This window comes from Belonocnema kinseyi, chromosome 10 (genome assembly GCF_010883055.1).
Source record: "Belonocnema kinseyi isolate 2016_QV_RU_SX_M_011 chromosome 10, B_treatae_v1, whole genome shotgun sequence".
Taxonomy (NCBI): Eukaryota; Metazoa; Arthropoda; class Insecta; order Hymenoptera; family Cynipidae; genus Belonocnema; species Belonocnema kinseyi.
Genome location: NC_046666.1, coordinates 42385678 through 42407409, shown reverse-complemented (window position 1 = coordinate 42407409; position 21732 = coordinate 42385678). Strand labels below are relative to the sequence as shown.

The 21732-nt window shown below is 25.8% G+C and overlaps 1 protein-coding gene across 4 annotated transcripts in view; it reads right to left on the bottom strand.

Moving 5' to 3' along the window:
• Positions 1-5080: 5080 nt before the first annotated feature.
• The window catches only part of LOC117182318 (furin-like protease 2), a 731195-nt gene continuing 714543 nt past the window's right edge, over positions 5081-21732 (bottom strand). For all 4 annotated transcript variants that reach the window (XM_033375470.1, XM_033375468.1, XM_033375471.1 and 1 more), the window contains 3 exons: positions 21275-21556; positions 17532-17743; positions 5081-6786 (listed from right to left, as the gene is read on the bottom strand). In XM_033375470.1, the coding sequence (XP_033231361.1) occupies positions 6679-6786; positions 17532-17743; positions 21275-21556 (602 nt within the window). In that variant the 3' untranslated portion in view covers positions 5081-6678. The remainder of the gene's footprint in view (positions 6787-17531; positions 17744-21274; positions 21557-21732) is intronic.

Here is a 21732-nt window from a genome sequence, read left to right as displayed (position 1 = left end):
ATATCTAGTCGGGAGTGGTACTGACTGAAAACAGATGATTTGGAGCGATTCGCGCGCCATCTGTTGGTCATTCTAAGGACTTATTGAACTACCCTCGTAACTTATTACCTTACTTTTGTTTAAAACTTAATTATTTAGTTAAAAATTAAACTTTTTTGTGAGGATTCAACTATTTCGTAGAAAATTAACCTTTTTGTTAAAAACAGATTTTATTTTGATAAAAATTTAACTCTTTTAATGAAATTTGCACTTTTTGGTAGAAAATCAACTTTTTTGATTAAAAAATCATATTTCTGGTTTAATATTCAAATGTCTTTTAAATAATTTATTTTTTTGGTTTTATTATTCAACAATTTTGTTTAAAATTGATTTATGTTGATAAAAACTTGTATTTTGTTGGTAAAATATTAACCTCCTTGCTGAAAAATATCAAGTTTTGTATTAAAAATGTAAGTATTGGTTAAAAAGTCATTTTCTAAAGTTGCAAATTCAACTGCTTGATTGAAACTTTAAACTATTATACTTAATTGAGAGGTCTTCTGACAATATGTTTTCCCTTCCCATTAATATATTATATCTCAATGGGAATAAAGTGCCTTATTTAATTTTTGTTTGAGAGTCTAAATTATTTTTTGTTAAAAATTTAACTATTTTGTTGAAAATTTGTCTTCTATACACGAAAGTTCTACTATTTGGTTGTAAATGCAACTGCCTGATTGATAATTAATTTTTTGTGTTTTAGATGTTCCAAAATGTTTAAAATGAATTAGTTTTTAAGGATTTAAAAATAAATAAAAAAAAATAATATGTCTACATTACTGAAAATACGTCTTGTCTGGCCAGTGAGTCCTCCACTACTGACACCTACGGAACGTCCAGTGGTTCAGTATTTTTTAAGTATTTTTAAAACTATTTTATTAAAATGCTGCGGCGCCTGCACGTAGCGAGTCTTCTACTACTGACGTCTGCGGAACATCCAAGGGTTCAGTGATGAAATTCTGTTTTGGTCAGCCGCAGGTCTCTCTCCAAAGTCCGCGCTCGAGACCGCGCATAAGAGCAGCGTCTTATTTTATTGCTGATATAATCTAGAAATTTATGTACTTTTCTAGAATGTTGGAATTTTTGACAATCTTTTGGAATATTCTATAATGTTTTAGAATATTTCATTATGTTTTAATTATTCTGTAATGCTGAAATTTTTTTATTTTTTGAGTATTATGGAATATTTTGAAATTTACTAGTGGTCTGAAATTCTGAAATGTTTTGAATGTTCTCAAATTTTCAGTGAAGCTATATTTTACAATTTCTAAAAGATATCCTATTAACTTTCTGCAAAATTTTCTGCCAGAAATGTTGTAGTAATTCTAGTGCTATTCTGGAATATTCTGAAATTAGCTTAAAAATTCAGGAATTTTCCGGAATTGATTTTTCAGATTATTCTAGAAAAGTACAGAATGTTCTAGAAATTTCTAGAACATTAAAAAATATTAATAACTCACGAAGCAATAAATATTCTTTAAAGTTCCTATCTCCACATCAAATGATACACATTCTATGAAAAAATGTTAAGGTCGGTCGAGTGATCAATATTAAAATATTCATAATTCTGGGTTTGAAATCGAATATTAATATATTCTCTTTTGCTTTTTGATTTGCTCTCCTTCAGAGACTTTTGTCAAATAATTAGAGTCTGAGTTCTTTTCAATTCCACCACGAAAAATTAGCGGGTAATGAACGAGACTCAAGAGAACTTTGGCGCTCGGTTTGCAAGAGAGCACTAACCGGAAGTGTGTCGCAGAAATGAAATGGGAGGTTTTGTTTTACCCACGGATGAGAGAGAAAATGGCAAAAGAACCGACCGAGCGAAAAGTTCGCGACTTCGATGTTTGCAGATTCTTTTCAACCCTTCGAAACTTTTCCGAGCCATTGTTCCTTATTTCGAAAGAGGAAAGAAAATAGATAATAAAGCCACGTCAAGACAAAAGTTATTACCAAGAACACACTTCCTGTTTATCAGAATCCACACGAGCTTCTGTCTTTTATTATGAAAAATGTCATTTTTATTTTCCCAGGGTATCTACTCAAACCCAAGTTCCAAGGGAAGAAGAATAATTTTCAAGCAAAAAAATATTTTAGAATAAAAAACGAATTTTAAAATAAAATGATTAATCTTCAACTGAAATCGCTGAATTTTAAACAAAGAAGTTGATTTAAAAAAAAAAGATGAATCTTTAACTGGAATAATTTCATTCTTAACCAAAACGACTGATTTTGAAGCAAAAAAAAATTTTGAGAAAAAAAACGAATTTTCAACTAAAAAATTTCAATTGCTAAAAAAAATTGATTGGTTAAACTTGAGTTTAAAAAAAATTATCTTCCACGAAAAAGATGAATTTCCAATTTAAATAATGTAATATTCAATTGAATTCTTAGTTTAAAATAATAAATCTCACAAAAAAATTAGTAAAAAAAAGTTACTTTTTCGACCAAACTCGTGAATTTTCATTTAAAATTTAGAATATTCAACTGGAATAGTTGAATTTTAAACCAAAAAGATGAAATTTAAATACCAAAAATTTTATAGTTAAATGTTCAGTTAAGAAAATTAATGTTCATTTCAAAAGATGAATTTTTATCTAAAGCGGAACCAACAAAATTTGTAACAAAACAGTTGAAGTGGAATCTGGAATCGTAAAATTTCAGTAAAAAAAAAATTATTTTAAGCCGAAGCAAAACTAAGTTTTAACTCAATATTTTCCGGAATTAATTTTTTAGAACATTCTAGAAACGGAAATAATGTTCTAGAAATTTCTGGACTTTTTTGTCATAAAATTTTATTAAATGTTCCGGGATTGTGTTATTTTCCAGAAATACTGTAATTATACTATTTACAATAATTGTGCGTACCTTTTAAAGATTTATATTATTTTCTTGAATGTTTTGAAATTCTCTGGCAAAGAATATTCTATAATTTTTTAAGAATCTACAATCCTTATGACCAAAACGTGTAGTTTTTGGCTGCAAATAAAATAAATTTGAGAAAATTGAATAGTTAAATTCAGTTAAAAAAATTAGTGTTCATTTCAAAAGATGAATTTTTATCTAAAACTGAAAGAATATTGAACTGGAATAGTTACATGTTCAGTTTATAACAATTAAGTTTTAACCAACAAAAATTTTTGAAAAAAATTGTTTAAAGTTTCGACTGGAATAGTAAAATTTTTAGTACAAAAATTAATTATCAGCCAAAAGAAAACTAATTTTCAATCAATTACTTTCCGAAAATTATTTTTTAGAATATTCTATAAAAGGAAGGAAACTTCTAGAAATTTCTGGACTTTTTTGTTCGGAAATGTTATTAAATGTTCCGGGATTGTGTTATTTTCTAGAAATACTGTAATTAGACTATTTACAATAATGTTGCGTACCTTTTAATAAAGCCTTCTATGATTTTCTTGCAAGTTTTAACATTTTCTGGAAAAGAATATTCTATAATTATTTAAGAATTTAGAATCCTTATGACCAAAACGTGTAGTTTTTAGCTGCAGTTAAAATAAATTTGAAAAAAATTGAATAGTTAAATTTAGTTTAAAAAATTAATGTTCATTTCAAAAGATGAATTTTTATCTGAAACTGAAAGAACATCCAACTGGAATAGTTCATTTTCAGTTAAAAAAAAAATAATTTGCAACCAAAACAAATTTCTGAAGAAAATAGTTTAAAGTTTTGATTGTAATCGTTAAATGTTCAGGTAAATAATTTTTTTCAGCTGAAGGAACACTTATTTTAAATCAATTATTTTCCGGAAATTATATTTTAGAATATTTTATGAAGGAAAGAAAGTTCTAGAAATTTTTAGCCTTTTTGTTCTGAAATGTTATAAAATGTCCCGAGATAGTATTATTGCCTAGAAATACTGTAATTATACTATTTACAATAATGCTGCGTACCTTTTAAAGCCTTCTATGATTTTCTGGAATGGTTTGCAATTTTCTATAAAAGAAGATTCCATAATTTTTTAAGAATCTAAAATCCTTATGGCTGAAACGTGTAGTTCTGGCTGGAGTTAAAATAAATTTGAAAAAAATTAATGTTCATTTCAAAAGATGGAGTTTTATCCGGAACTGAAGGAATATTCAACTGGAATAGTAAAATCTTCAGTTTATAAAAATTAAGTTGTAACCAAGAAAAATTGTTGAAAAAAAATCGTTTAAAGTTTCGACTGGAACAGTAAAATTTTTAGTAAAAAAAATAAATTTACAACCAAAACCAAATTCTGAACAAAATAGTTTAAAGTTTCGACTGGAATAGTAACATTTTTAGTAAAAACAAATAATTTCCAGCCAAAAGAAAACTAATTTTCAATCAAATAGCTCATTGTTCAACCAAAGTGTTGAATTTTAATTAAAATTATGAATCTTTATCAAAAAAAAAAACAAATTTTTAACGAAAGAGTTTAAAGGCTTTTCCCACATGTTTTGAACAATCTTAAACTCAGAAAGAGTTTTCAGACAGAGAATAGAATAGAATATTGAATTTTCAAACCTAAATATGAGTTTTTTCTCAAAAAGAACAAAACTTTTTCGACAAAATAACATTCATTTTTAACCAGATACTCGAAATTTAAACTAAAAATAGAAGAAATAAATTGTTAGTTGAATAAAATTAATTTTAAACAAACAAAAAAAACCCAGTTTTAAGGATGATAGTTAAATAGAGTAATATAAAGCTACTTTTACAAATAAATAATTGTTATTTAATTTTACATTGTAAAAAATCAAGCTCTCGGAAAAATTCCCAAACTTTAAAAAAAAATTCATCATAATTCCATATTTTCCAGATGTTCCAGGTACCATAGACACCATATTTTTATTCCTTTAATGGTAATTAAAAATTATTTTATGAAGATTTTAATAAAATAATATACCAATTAAATAAAAAATATTAATATAAATAGAGAAATAAAATAACAAATGAATACAAATATATATAAATTAAATATGAAATAAATAAAAATATTAAAATTAATTAAAGTTGTCTGAAAAAATGAGGAGAAGGAAAATATTAATTCACTTTTATATATAATATGTATATATTTATAATCGCATTCATCATAAAAGTACAATAATAGCATTATATCAAATCACGAGGAGAAGTTCAATATTCACATAGTTAGGTGTGGATGGTTCCTTTCAAGAATATCGATTTGCAGATCTTTTTCAATATTTTTTCCCATACATATTTATCTTTTTTTTGGTTCGTCTTTTTCTGTTCGACGATCTATCTTTTTACGAAAAGGATAAGCATAACGCGAAAAATGTTGTATTAAACAAAAAGTAGACAACCAAATTATAATAATAAACAATTAAAAAAACTACTCTCTCGTACTCGGTCGCAAAAGATAAAATACGAGGAAAGTTTCACGCTAATTCGGAACGATTAAAGAAAGAAAAAGTCAAGGATTCTAAAGAATTCGATACTTATTTAAAAAAAAAAATAAAATATCCTCCGACTTGTTTGCCTTGCCTTTCTTCAAGAAGTTTCTTTTTGCTCGACATTCCCTCTTATTCTAAGCTTATTCTCTCAGCATCGTCGCGTTCATTCATACAAATATACAAGGACGATTGCTGTTTCGATCACTGCGATGAAGGTCGAGGATCGTTCTTTCCATTCACACTCATTTTAGAAAATCTTTCTCGAGAGTTTCCTTCTTTTCCGGGGGGGAGACAAAGGGAGAGAAATACTTCCCCAATTCTAATATTTTCCTAGGGGAGGGTCTTCGACAGAATAAAAGGCGTTGGAAGGACGGGGAAGGGGAAATGAGGGCCAAAAGGTGTCACTAATCAGGCACTTAACACCGTCTTTCACCCTCTTCGCACGCTTTTCTGCCTTTTTTTCTTCCTCGGAAGATTCTTCTTTGATCGACTATTTTGATCTATTTTTCTGATCGATTATTCTCTCGAACTGAAATCGCGCTCTGCATCATCGAAATTATCTAGTTGTAAAATCCGGACAGATGACACTGACCGAAGAATTCCTACTTACAGTCTGCGCTTCGTGCGAGCTTTTTCCACTTTTTTCCAACTCTCTGCACTTTTCTCTCGCTCGAACGCAGCGCAGTAAACATTTAATTATTTACAGACACGCTCTCACTCACGCATCCACTTCTGTACAAGGTTGACGCAATTAAGGACCGCTTCCCAGTGGCACATTATTTGGCGACATCTTGACGACATCGTTGCGACATCTTTACGACAACTTTACGATAGCCTATGTCCATGTCGTTAAGGTGTCTTTACGATATCGTAAAAACGTCTTATGATCTGACAAATGACGTTACAATATCGTAAAGACATTGTAACGACACGGACATAGGATGTCGTAAAATTGTCGTAAAGACATCGTAACGATGTCGTAAAGACGTCGCCAAATTGTGTGCCCACTGGGTTTCTTGTTTTTGCTGTTTTGTGTTTTTGTTCTTTTTTTCGGATTTTTTCCCTTGGGAGGAAAAGGAAAACGTTCACTCGAGCTGGAAGAAGGTTGGCGATTTTTTGGGGATTTTCTTAAAACGAAATTCCTCCGGGTTTGTGAAGCCTTTCTTTTGCACTCAGGAATCGTCAACCTTCGCCGGACGCTCCAACGAGAGATCCTGTCATGAGCGACACCGACTTAAGAGATCTACGTCATCAGCTCGGTTGTATCGTCAGCATCCCCTTCATCCATTGGCTCAACCCTCACAGCTAGCTGTGTGTAACCCATAGACACTTCCTTTCTTCTTGACATTATCTGAAGCAAAAAGAAGAAGTGTTTCTCATTTCAGGGTTATTGTGTAGAATTTACACATTAGCCCTCAAAGTTAATACATGGTAAAAATCCCGGTAAAGTGCATCGTGGGTGTTCTAGACCCCACCGTATTTAATCATGTATTGATTAACACCTATTGAATATTTTGTCACAATAAAATTATCCGATATCGTTTAAGGTATCTTTTATAATGTAAAGTTGATTTTATAGTTATTTATTTACTTTAAGTTTGTTAAACAAATTATTTAAAAAATGGGTTTTTTATTTAGAAATTCAGAACTCGCGCATTTTTAATTATTTTAACCTGAAAATTTAGGACTATACTTTTGAAATAGTGTACTTTCATTAAAAAAATATTGCAACATGGGTGCTTTCAAAAAAGATATGTATTTGCACCCCACTATTTTTGTATCTCCAATTTCAGCAGCTGCTGCTAGCACGGACTGACGCTTGTTGCAGTATGCTTAATGACTTTACTTACAGTTAGTGTCTCCAACTAAGGCTAGATAGCGACACTTACTCAATTTTTACGAATTAAGTATGGTTTATAAGAGTTTGAAAACTTCTTGGGTTGTCAAACACATACAATGTACTTTAAGGGTTTAAATTTAGAAGTTTACACATGTTTCTTCTTCGAGTCTGAGACTGGAAAAATTATGGATTTTTAAAACAAACAAAAAATATTATTGAAGAAGAATAATCAGATAATAATCATTGCAAAATCTTAAAAGTTTTTGCAATTTTTTCTTATTATTGTATAAATGCATTAGTAGAGTTCTTAAATTCCCGAGAATTTAAGTTCAGGTTATATAACCGAGAATATGACAGAATCTAGGATAATTTAAAATAATTTAAGAATTTATGATTTTTAACAATATTTTTATTGTTCAGGTTATATCAACGGTTGAATATAATTTTTTTCTACCTCAGACATATTCAGGAATGTAAAATATGCAAAGCAGTAGCTCATTAATTTTTTAACACTGTTAGACTGAAACTCTATAATAAATACCCCAAAGTAGAATAAGAAGACCTCATTCCCGGAAAACTTATATGCGTGACGTTTTAAAAATTCTCTGATTTTTCTTTGACTAATTTTTCATTTCAAATCATTAATATTCAAATACCAGAATTTTTATCTTATGATATTTTTAACATAGAATATTTTATAAGCGGAATAAAACAGTGTTTCATATACAAATTAAAAATTTTCAAATGTATTAATTTCTTTAAAATAAAATATATGTTTTCTACTTTAAAAGATAACTCTTTAACAAAATAATGGAATTTTCTTCAAAATAATTGAATTTTTAACATATTAGTTGAATATTCAACCTAAAAAGACAAATTCCCAACGAAAAAGTGTCATAGTTTATATTTTAATAAAAAACGAAATCAATTTATACAACAAAAGAAAAGAACTTTAAACCCAAAAAGACGAAATTCCAACAAATAAAGATTTTTCACTCAAAAAATAAATCAAAGTTCATCTAAATTATTGAACCTTCAAACCAGAAGACAAATTTTCTTTACTCTAATTCAATTTCCAAACAAAAAATATGACTGTTCAACAAAAAATTAATTTTCCACGAAACTGATGCATTTTTACGCAAACAAAGGAAGTTTCAAAATAAAAAATTATTTTCTTACAAAAAAGCCGCGAATTTTTAACTAAAAAATGTAAATCTTAAAAAAATGGAAAAGTTACATTTTCTGTTAAAAAATTAATTCTAAAAAAAAAGCATTTTCCAATAAACAGTTAAATTTTCAACCAGACATAAGCCTTCAAAATAACAAAATTCACAATGCAGTTTAACTTTTACCCAAGTAGTTGAATTTTTAATTAAAAAAGAATAATTTTCAACAAGATAATTCAATTTTTAACCGATTATTTAAATTTTCAACTTAAGATATAAATCTTTAACAAAAAAAGTGATTTCTTGACAAAGCGATTCAACCAAATGTTTAAAACAAATTAGTTGAATTATCAAGCAAAGAAGAACGAGTTTGAATCAAAAAGTTGCATTTTCATACAAAAAATGATATTTCTTCCATAACAGATAAAGTTTTCAATCAAAAAGATAAATTTTCAAAAAAATAGTTGAATTTTCTGCTGAAAAAGATTTGAGTCGAGATTTCACGATCAAAATATGAATTTTTTAAGAAGAAATAATTTTCTACCAAAAAAATTACATTTTCAATCTAAAAAGAGGAATTTTTTTAACAAAAAGGATGAAAATTTAAAAAATAGTTCAATTTTCTAATAAATAGTTGCATTTTTATCCAAAAAAGATCATTTTTGTACTAAAACAGATGAATTTGCATCAAAAAACAAATTATTTTTATAAGTGGAACTTTCATCCAGGTAATAATTCAGTTCATTTTTCCACACCAAAATATAAATTTTAAACAAAAAGTAAATTTTCGACGAAATAGTTAAGTTTTCAAGAAAATAGTATAATAGCTTAATATCTAACCAAACAGTTGCATTTTTATAAAAAAAATTAATTTCTGCTAAAGTAGGTAAACTTTAAAATAAAAAAGACAAACTTTTAAAAAATGAGTTAAATTTTCAACCGAAAAGTTAACGAAAAAATGCAATTTTCTATTAATTAAAATAAATTCTAAAATTCTTATAAATTCCCAGAGAACTTATTTCTCGGTTATATTCTCGGCTATATTCTCGATAATATTCTCATTCTCGTTACCGTTCTCAAAGTAATATAACCGGCTCAGAACTCTATACATGACCACCAAGATTTCAAGAGGTCTCTTGAAACGTTGCAAAATCTATTAAATATTTCTAAAAGTTTAGAAGTCTTTTAATTCATTGTAATATTTGTGAAATCTTCTAAATAATTGTAAAATATTTTGAATTCTATGACTTTTTGTAATATTTCTGCAACACTTTTGAAGTCTGAAAAATTTTTTTGCAATGTTTTTAAATTTTAATCTTTGAACTCTGACAAATCTTTAAAATCTTTGAAATATTCGAAATATTTTATGTAATCTTTCCAAAATATTTGAAATCTTCCAAGAACTGTGCGTAGTTTCTTTAAATCTTCTGAAGATTTGTTTAATTGTTTGTAATGTCTTTGAATCTTTAAATTCTTTAGTGAAAACTTTTAAATCTTTGTGAAATCTTCAAAATATTTTTGAAATCATTGGAAAATCTTAAAAGTGGTTGATGAAACTTTGCAATTTTTACGAAATCTTTCAAACTCTTTGAAATCTTTGACATTTTTGTGAAATATTAGAAAAAAGGTTAATTGTTTAAAAAGTTTTAAGACCTATGATATCTTTGTGAAACCTTTGTTAAATCATTTTGAAATCATTAAAAGTTTCGTGAAATCTTTAGACATCATTTAATTCTTTAAAAGCTTGGAAAAATCTTCTTAAAAAATTGTAAAATCTTTGAAATTTTCTGAAATATTTTGAATTCTATGACTTTTTGTGATATTTTTGCAACGTTTTTATCTGGAATTTTTTTTTCAATGATTTTTAATTTAAATCTTTGAACTCTGTTAATTCTTTAAAATCCTTGAAAGCTTCGAAATCTTTTGTAAAACGTTTTCGAAATGTTGGAAATTTTAAAAAAAAATGTGAGCAGTTTCTTTAAATCTCGTGAAGATTTGTTTTATTGTTTAAAATGTTTTTGAATCTTTAAAATTTTTGAAATCCTTATTAAATCTTCAAAATATTTTTTAAATCTTTCAGAAATCTTCAAAAACACTGTTAAAGCTTTGAAATTTTTACGAAAGCTTGAAAAAATCTTCAAAATCGGTGTTAAAGCTTTGACATTCTTACAAAATCTTTAAAAAATCTTTAAATTCTTTGACATTTTTGTGAAATATTAAAAAAAATTTTTTTTGTAAAACTCATTTAAGTTTTTTTAAGTCGTTTGCAATCTTCTGAAATGTTTTGAATTCTATAACTTTTTGTGAAATTTCTGCGAAATCTTTGAAGTCTGAAATTGTTGTGAAATCTTTTGAAATCTTCTAAAATTTTTTGCTTATTATTGCGAAAGTGCATTACCACCAAAATTTTCAAGGATATCTGGAGTCCTTTGTGAAATATATAAAAAAAAATTCTAAAAATTCTACGAAATCATTAAAAGTTGCATGAAATCTTTAGAAATCATTAAATTCTTTGTCAAATCTTTAAAATCTTCTGAAATATTTTGAATTCTATGTCTTTTTCTGATATTTTTGCAACATTTTATAAATCTGAAAATTGTTTTTGCAATTATTTAAAATTTTAATCTTTGAACTCTTTGTCAAATCTTTAAAATCTTTGAAATATTCGAAATATTTTTTGAAAGCTTTTCCTGTTTGAAATCTTCAACAAAAATTTTGAAGTTTCTTTAAATCTTCTGAAGATTTGTTTTGATTGATTAAAATGTTTTTGAATTTTCAAACTCTTTCTGAAATCCCTATAGTCTTCAAAACCCTTGTGAAATCTTCAAAATTTTTTTGAAATCTTTGGTAAATCTAAAAAATCGTTGTTACAATTTTGAAATTTTTAAGAAATCTTTGGAAAATCTTTCAAGTCGTTTGCAATCTTTTAAAATGTTTAGAAATCTTTAAATTCTTGGATACCTTTGTGAAATAATCTAAAAATTTGTAAGTATTTTAAATCTTCTAAAATGTTTTTACCAAGATCTTAAATTTAAATCTTTGAACTCTTTGTGAAATATTTAAGATCTTTGAAATCTTCGAAATAATTTGTGAAAATTTTTGAAATGTTTGAAATCTTCAAAAGTAGTTTTGAAGTTTCTTTAAATCTTCTGAAGATATGTTTAATTTTTTAAAAGGTTTTTGAATCTTTAAACTCTTTGTGCATTTTTCAAAATCTTTGAAATCCTTGTGAAATCTTCGAAATCTGTTTCAAATTTTTGGAAAATCTTATAAATCTTAGTTAAAGATTTGAAATTTTCACTAAATCTTTGAAAAATCTTTGAAAAATGTTTGAATTATTTTAGAAATCTTGGCAAAATTTTTTGAAATCTTCTGAAATTTAGTTTAATTGTTTGAAATCTTTTTGAATTCTTTGTGAAATCTTGGCAAAATTTTTGAAGTCTGGAATTTTGCGAAATCCTCTGAAATTTTTTTAATTGTTTGAAATATTTTTGAATCTTTGAACTCTTTGGGAAATCTTCGTCAAATGTTGGAAGTATTTAAAAAGTATCTTAAAGCTTTGAAATTTTCGCGAAATTTTTAAGGTCTATGAAATTTTTATTTCTTTGAAATATTTGCGAAACCTTTGACATTTTTTTTAATTCTTTTGAAATCTTCTGGATTTAAAAAATTTTTTTAACTCTTAGTAAAATCTTTGAATATTATGTTAAAGCTTTGAAATGTTTGCAAAATTTTTGTACTCTTTGAAATCTTATGAAATATTTTTTTATTTTTCAATCTATGATGAAACTTTTGTGGAATTTGCAAAATATTTGAAATTGTTCGAACATCTTCTGAAATGTTTTGATATATTATGAAATCTTCGAACTCTTTGAGAAGATTTTTAAATTCTTAGAAATCTTTAAGATTTTTGTTAAAGCTTTGAAAGTTTTTCTGAAGCTTTACCAAATCTTTGAAGTCTTCGAAATTTTGTGAAATCTTTTAAAATCTTCTGAAATCATACTTTATTTTCATTTTATATTATTTTGAAAAATCATAAGCCCTACAGTCAATGATTACAATAAAGATTATCACATAGTAAGTAATATTGCAAATAGATGGACCAATAACAGGACTACCTTTTATAATTGCTGAGATAATTCTTAAATTGTATATTTTGAGACCGGCGAATTATATAATAGGTAATCAAAAATAAAAACGACAATTTTTCTATTAAAAAATGCGAAAATATAATTTTTTAATACAGAGTAGTTATGATACTTTTTATTGCATAGTAGCATTAACGTAGCCGCTTACAATTTTTATAAATGTCAAAAGAGAATCATTAAATAAGTAGTGTGTCAAGTTTTTCAATTTTCCCGGTTAACTAAAAGTACAACAGAGCAAAAAATTACAAAATAAATAAATTTTGAAATAAAAATCTAAATTTTCAAAGTTGAACATTCATAAATTTATTTGAACTATTCCAATTCTGGAACAGTGGAATTTTAAATTAAACAGATGCATTTGAAATTAAAATGATGCATATTTAACTGAAATAGTTGAACTTTTAACTAAAAAGATGAATTTTCAAACAATAAGATTAATTTTCAAACAAACAAAAATTAATTTTCCACAAAAAATATAATTTTTCAACAAAAAACGTGAATTTTAACGAAATAGTTGCATTTTCAATTGAAGGACACAAATTTTCAACCAAATTGTTAAATTTTTTATTTAGAAAAAAAAATAATGTTCAACAGAACTGAAATGATGAATCCTCAACTGGAATAATTAAATTTAAAAAATAATAATTTCAACTTTAAACAATAAATGCTTATCTGAAATAGTTGAATTTTCAACAAAAAAATAATTTTTTTTAAAAAAGTTAAATTGTCATCTTTTGTCATCTTTTAAACTATCTAATTTTAATTTCTGGTAAAAATGCGTTTTCATTTAAAGAAAAAAAAACAATTTTTCAACCAATAGCATTAATTTTCTAGAAAAAGACGAATTTTCCACAAATTACATGAATTAAAAAAAATAGTTCAATTTTTTTAATACACAGTATCAACTTTGAAGTAAATACCAGAATTTTCATCCAAAAAATACGCAATTTCAAACAAAGATGAAATAATTGAATTTTAATTAAAAAATCTAAATCTTAACCAAAAAATCAAATTTAAAAAAAATAGTTAAATTTTCGGTAAAAAAGCTTTTCATCCAATAGATCATTTTTTAGAAATAAAAAAAAGAATTATTAATTAAAGTTACGTATCTTCAATAAAAAAATTAATATAACATAAAAAGTAGTTACATTTTTAAAGGAAAAGCTGAACTTTCAATTAAAATTATGAATCCTTGTTCAAACAAAAACGACGCATTTTCAACTAAAAAAGATAATTTTTTATCCATAAATTGGATGATTAACTTTACTGTCAAAAAATTAATGCTCAATCAAAAATATGAATTCTTAAATCAAATTATCTAATATTCAACTGGAATAGTATTTTCATTTTTCGTTAAAAAAATTTATTTTCAATCAAAAAAGAAACATATTTTCAATAAAAAAGTGTAATTTTTTGTAAAAAAAATGCATTTTCATAAAAAAAAACTTTTCAACTAATAGTATTAATTTTCTACAAAAAGACAAATTTTCTACAAATTACAGGAATTTTCAAAAAAATAGTTTTATTTTTTAAACGAACAGTATCAATTTTTAATCAAATAGCTGAATTTTCATCCCAAAAATGTGCAATTTCAAATAAGGATGGAATAATTGAATTTCACGTCAAAAATTTAATTCTTAACCGAAAAAAATCGGATTAAAAAAAATAGTTAAATTTTCAGTAAAAAAAAAACTTTTCATAAAAAAAAAACAAGTTTTCAATTAAATAGCTCATTTATTAAAAAAAAAATTATTAATTAAAATTATGTATCTACAATAAAAAAATTAATTTTCAACAAAACAGATTATTTTCAACCAAATAAATCAATTTCTAACCTAGAATAAGAATTTTAAACCAAAATGTTGAATATTTATCTAGAATACTTGAATTTTCAACCAAGAAGGAGAACTTTTAAACAATGAAATGAACTTACAAAAAAACTTATTTTCTAACAAAGAAGTCGGTTTTCTACAAAAAAAAATCGTTTTTCTAAAAAACAAAATGCGTGAATTTTCAATTAAATAAGTAAATTTTTAATTTAAAAAGATAAATTTACTTCCAAAATGTTAAATTTTGAACTAGAAGAGGTCAATTTTCAAACAAATTGGAACGATTACATTTTAAGTTGAAAAAAATAACTTTCAACGAAACTGATGAATTTTCTACGTAAAATGATTAACCTTTAACTGGAAAAGTTAAATTTTATACCTACCGAACAGATGAATTTTCAACCAATAAGAACTATTAAAAAGAAATACGAATTTTCCGCAAATTAAATTAATTAAAAACAAAATAGTTTAATTTTTAAATAAGCGAATATCAATTTTCAACCAAATAATGGAATTGCATCCAAAAAATATGTAATTCCAATAAAAAATATAATAGTTCAATTTTCCGTTACAAATTTCATTTTTAACCAAAAAAAATCGTATGTTCAGAAAAATAGAGAAATTTTCTACTGGAATAGTTAGATTTTTGGTTTAAAAATTTATCTTCGACAAAGTAGTTACATTTTCAAACAAAAAGCTGAAATTTAAATTAAAATTAAGAATCATTGTTCAAATAAAAAAGACGTATTTTCAATTAAAATAATAATTTTTTAACCATAAATTGAATCATTAACTTCAGTGTCAAAAAATGAATGCTCAAACAAAAAAATAAATTCTTAACTTAAATTATCTAATATTCAACTGGAACAGTATTTTCATTTTTAGTTCAAGAAAAAATTTATTTTCAATCAAAAAAGAAACATATTTTAAATAAAAAGTATAATTTTTTGTAAGAAAATGCATTTTTATTTTAAAAAAGTCAAACTAATAGTATTAATTTTCTACAAAAAGACGAATTTTCTACAAATTACATGAATTTTCAAAAAAATAGTTTTATTTATTAAACGAATAGTATCAATTTTTGAACCAAATAGTGGAATTTTCATCCAAAAAATATGAAATTTCAATAAAAAAAAAAGAACAGTTGAATTTTCCGTTAAAATTTAATTCTTAAACAAAAAAAAAACGTTTCATCAAAATAGTTAAATTTTAAATTAGAATAGTTAGATTTTTAGTTTACAAATTTATTTTCAACAAAGTAGTTACATTTTTAAACAAAAAGCTGAATTTTCAATTAAAATTATGAATCTTTCAACAACAAAAATTAATTTTTAACAAAAGAGTTAAGCTTTTACAGCAATTGCAAGTGAAATTATTATTTTTAAACTAAAATCCCTGCCCTAAAATAAAAGCTTTAATTATTTTAACCCATATTCCCTGCAACTGTAGATAAAGTACAAGTCACTCTTGCAAATTGACCAAAATTATTGAAATAATAAAAACTTGAATTTTGCTACGAACCCGTAAATTCCCGGATTTTAATTAAATTCACGGTCATTTCCCGGTTTTCAAGAAATCTCTTTTGACATTTTTTAAATCGCAGTCACATATTTTTCATATTGTAGATACCATACAATGGAAGCACATTCAAGCTTCAATCGGAACAATGCACTGAGATTTCATTAAAAATATTATGTACTTGAAGTTCTGAACTTTCAAATGAACGAAATATTTTTTGCCATTTCTATTTTACCCATAGATATTATTCCAACTGCAGTTTAAATTAAGCATTATAAATCTTTTTCAATAATAATTTATTTACAAAATAAATTAATAAAAATTTAACCCCTAAAGTGCATTGCGGGTATTTGACACCCCAAGCAATTTTCAAACTTTTATAAACCACACTTAATTCGAAAAAATTGAGAAATTGTCGCCATCTAGCTTTAATTGGAGACACTAACTGTAAGTTAAGTCGTTTAGCTGCTGAAAGTGGAGGTAAAAAAATCGTGGGTTTGTAACACCCAATGTGTACTTAGTAAATGAAAAAGTAATTTTGAAGCAAGTCTTTTTTTTAATTTGATTGATTTTTCTTTACTTTCTAACGTAAGTATACCATATGAAGTGAAATAATTTTTTTCGATCATTTCATACTTTTTTCTCTGTAGATGGCTTATAACTTACAGGAGCGCTATATATGTCTCTTTTTTCAATTTCTTGCATTTTTTTAGTATTATATGACAAAGTTCTTCAATTTTTATAATAATAAATCGATTCAAAAACAAAAAATCTTATTTATCATTTGAACATAAAATTGACTTTTCAACTGTGCAAATAAATATCTTTTTTTCAAGCATCTGCGTTACAATATTTTTTTAATTAGAGCACGCTATTTCAAGAGTATGTTCATCAATTTTCAAGTTGAAATCATTAAAATTGCATGAGTTATGAATTTCGAAGTGAAAACCCCCATTATTTCACTTATTTTTTTTCAATAATTTTTTTAACAATCTTAAAATAAATTAATGACAATAAAATCATTTTTACCTTATAAGAGATACCTTAAAATATATCAGATAATTTTATTGTGACAAAATATTCAATAGGGGTTAAACAACACATGATTAAATACGCTGGGGTCTAGAACACCCACGATGCACTTTACCGTGATTTTTACCATGTATGCACTTTGAGTGTTAAGCACTTTTTATTGTTTGTACAGTCACGAGTAAAAAATTTCGTCCATATGAACGTTCAGAACTTCAACCACATGGAAATATTTCGAAATCTTTCTAAAATATTTAAACTGTTTGTAAAATATTTTGAATCTTTGAAATCTTTGTGATGGCCTTTGAATTCTTAAAATCTCTTGTAAACTCAAAAGTCGAGTGGTCAACTCCTTACATAAAATGAAGGTAATTACACTCTAATTTTATTTAAAAATCAAAAAATTTAAAAACGAATTCAAGTTCCAATAAAATCGAGGCTAAAATTTAAACGTATAAACCATCAAAAACGAATAATAGGAACTGAGAAGAATCAGGCATTTAATTAATCATTAATAATCCAAAGAAAATAATAGTTCATGCTTTAGATATCCGATTTTTAAATACCTGAAGAACACCGAAAACGGTCGCGAACAAAGTGATGGAGGCCACACAAATAAAAACACCGAGCGACAGGAGTGTCGTTGCAGATGCGTGCAACGGCTCCCCTTCAAAATTACCGCTTCTTTCATACTGCGCTGCCATTTCGGAATCTATCGAGGACAATTCCGTTCCCGGCACTCTCCTTTTACCAGCCGGTGAGCTGTTCCTGCAGCCGCCTAGAATCAAAACAAGAAACACGTAAAATAAAAAATAAATATTATATATAAATCAAATTACTAAACTCTATCAACTAAATAGAATAAGTTCATTTTGAGATTGTATTTTGATTATTTCAAGCATTTTCCCACTTCTTTATATTCAGGCGCGAGTGACCTGCCACCAAGCGGTGGCGTGGGTGAACTAACAATTAAAAATTTGTATTCAATCAGTTTCCGCAAAGATAAAACCATGTCTGCAGTTTAAAACAGTGTCAGAGTGGCCGTTTTAATCGAGCAAAAAATGCTCTGTTTTTTTACGGTTCGAAAAAAAAATTTTCAAGTTCATTCGAATAAAAAAATTGAGCATTTAAAGGATATAATTAAAGAACTTAAAGAGTAACTCTTTTGAATTATAAGCTTTTACAATATATGCTTAAAAATGTTAGATTATAATTTTTTATTTAAAAGATTAATAATTTACGCGTATAAAATGGAAGCTTTTAACAGTTTTTCAATGAAAAAATTTAAATTAAAATGCCATTAAACTGAAGAAATGCAAACGTTTATAAATTGAACAGTTCAAAGATTACTGGTTACAAAATATGAATCCACGTTACAATTTTCAATGCTCTAAATTTAAACTAAACATTTTCGTCTAATCGCATTAATAAGAAATTTAAAAATATAACATATCCCTTTTCCAATTGATTACGAAGTTAAAAAAAATCCATCTGAAAGCTAAAGATAATAAATTTGACCACGCCTATTCCGTAAAAATGTTAAAATAAAAAAATCGTCTCTTCCAATTAAGAAAAATATGAAAATCAAAATTTCGTCACTTCGAACTCGACAAAAAACTTGATGATAAAAAAATGCGCTGCTTCCAATTCATAAAATATTAAAACCAAAATTTCTTTTTATTAAACTCAATAAAAATGCTCTTTAAAAAATGGCCTCTTCCAATTCAGGAAAAAATAAATAGCCAAAATTTCTTCGCTTACAACTATTTTAAATTTGACGGCTAACCATATTACCCTCCTCCAATTCAGAAAAAATTAAATACTAAAATTTGCTCTCTTCCAGCTAAATTAAAATCTTAAAAATAAAAAAAAATAAAAATAAAAAAATGAATAAATTTGTGGGAAAAAGAAACAAGAGACGAACACAATTAAAAGACAAAAATTTTTCAACCAAAAAATATATCGACAAGCTTTTTATAAACTTTGGTTAGAAAATATATTAAAAGTAGAAAAAATAAATTTTTTAGAAAAAGGACACAAGATACATTTAGATTTTATTTAACAACATTTTTCGCCTATATTACATATGCATTGAATGTAAACAAATTAAATTTATGGAAAAACGACACAAGTTGCAGTAAAATGTTTAATAATAATTTTTATTTTAGTAGAATGCGCATTTTTTATGATAAAAATAACACAATAAAAATACTTTTGTTCCAATACTAATGCATATTAGAAATGGCAATATAAATTTATTAAAATGATGTACATTTTTCAGGGTGGCTAAGAATAAAATTTGCAATGAAAGGAGACCAATTTTCAACCAAATAGATGAATTTGGAACGGGAATAGTTCAATTTTAAATAACAAACAAAAATTTTCATTAAAAATTTAATCTTCAACTGAAATAGTTACATTTTTGAACTAAAAAAATTAATTTTTACTGAAAAAAAGAAGTTATCAACAAAAACTTAAATAATTAAATTTTATCTTAAAAAAATTAATTTTCAACCAAAAAAATAATACCAAAAAAGACAAATTTTCAACTGAAAAAAATAATTTTTTAACCAGAATTTGAATTTTTAACAGAGAAATGAGATTTTAATTAATAGTATAAAATATTTAACTAGTATAATAGTTTTCATCCTAAGAAAAAAACTTGTCTATCAAAAAGCTCATTTTTTAAACCAAAAAATGATTTTTTAATTGGAAGTTAAAAAATGAATTTTTCAACAAAATAGTTCAAATATCGGCAAAAAATTCCTTTTCATCCAAAGAAAAAAAGAAGTTTTCAATAAAATAGTTCATATTTCAACCAATGAAATAAATTTTGAATTTAAATTATAAATTTTCAATAATGAAAATTAATTGTAAAACAAAAAAGTTTAACTTTCAACCAACCGAAAAAAAGGATTTTTAAACAAGAAGATTAACTTGCAAAGAAAAATGTAACTTCCCATGAAAAATCTTATTTAAATAAATTATATGGATTTTCAATGAAATAGATGAATTTTCAATTAAAGAATACCAATTTTCATCCAAATTGTTGAATTTTGAAAAAGAAAAGACTAATTTTCTACAAAAATGATGAATTTGTTGCTTAAATAATTAATCTTTACCTGAAATAATTGAATTTTATACCAAAAAGATGATTTTTCAAACCAAAAGTATAATTTTCTACAAAAAAGCAAATTTTTCACAAAGTAAATAAGTTTTTAAACAACTAGTTTCATTTCTAAATAAAAAATATCAATTTTCAATCAAATAGTTGAATTTTCATGCAAAAAAAGATAAATTTTCAAACAAAAAAAAAGAGTTTGCAAAACAGAATAGTACAATTTTCCACTGGAATAGTTAAATTTTTAGTTTCAAAAATTAATTTTCAATTGAAATGAAGAATCTTCGACCGCAAAAATTAATATCTAACAAAAGAGTTTAATTTTCAACGATTTAGTTGGATTTTTTTACTAAAGAATGACGAATTCGCACCAATATTTTTTCTTTGAATTAATACTTCTACTTTATAAAATATTTGAAGTACTTTTTTATATAAAATTTGGAAGAGGGAACTTTCAAATTGCAGCAAATTCTAACTTGGAACAGGGATTCTTTTAAATTCCTTCCTTCTAAATCAGAATAATTCTTTAAATAAAATTCCTGTTCCATGTAAAAAATTCTATGTCCGAAGTGAAATTATATTTCTTCACAGAAACTCCCTGACCTGAAGTAAAAACGATAATTTTTTTTTTAAATTCCCTGTTTCAAGTAAAAATAAATTAGGAGTAAGCAAATAAAACGTGATAAATTAATTTTTTGAAAAAATGGATAAACTAATTGTTTCCGTATGTTTGAAATATCATCAATTCGATTATAAAACTTAAAGTCAGCGAAAAAAATCTCGCAAAGAAAAAAATTGCAAACGTTTTTTCTTATAACGAAATATAATAAAAATTAAAAAACTAATTATGATTTAGGTCTAATTATTAATTAGATTTAATTAGAATTATTAAAATAATGAAAACTTCAATTTTGTTCTAACCAAAAATAAATACCCGGTTTTCTAATTAAATTCCCGGTTTCCTGGTCAAGCCGCTGCCCTCTATAATACATCATTATGTAAGTTAAAAAATAATAATTTTTCACAACTACTTTTTTCGAGAATAGGAACTTAACATTAACAAATAAAGCATAAATCAAACTGAATAGACTTTTCTTCTAAAAATCTGTAAAATTGTTACGAAAAAATAAATGTAAATTTAAAATAAGTTTTGGGATGAGGATTTATTAATTTAATATTTAGACTGACCGGTTTCAGGATCGCAGACACAGCACTCGTCGTTTTCCGATTTCTTCTCATTGCCTGAGCAACACGGCACGCATTGATTGTTGAGTTTGTCTAAATGAAGCGGCAGTGTACAGCCTGTGCAGCTGAATTTTCCCGGCCCGGAACAGCTGCGGCAGCTCGCTTGGCAGTTTTTGCAGAGCTGAGTTGGCGAATCATAAAATTGGGCCCCAAGACACTCCATACATAAACCTCCTTCCAGCATCGAATGCGCTGGACACGAAGTGCATTCAAGTGGTCCTTCTCCTTTAAAAATTAAACCACGAAAAACAGGAAAATTAGAATCCTATTGAAAAAAATTGATGTAACAATATACCTCATACAATATACGAGGGTAGTTCAATAAGTCCTTAGAATGACCAACAGATGGCGCGCGAATCGCTCCAAATCATCTGTTTTCAGTCAGCACCACTCCCGACTAG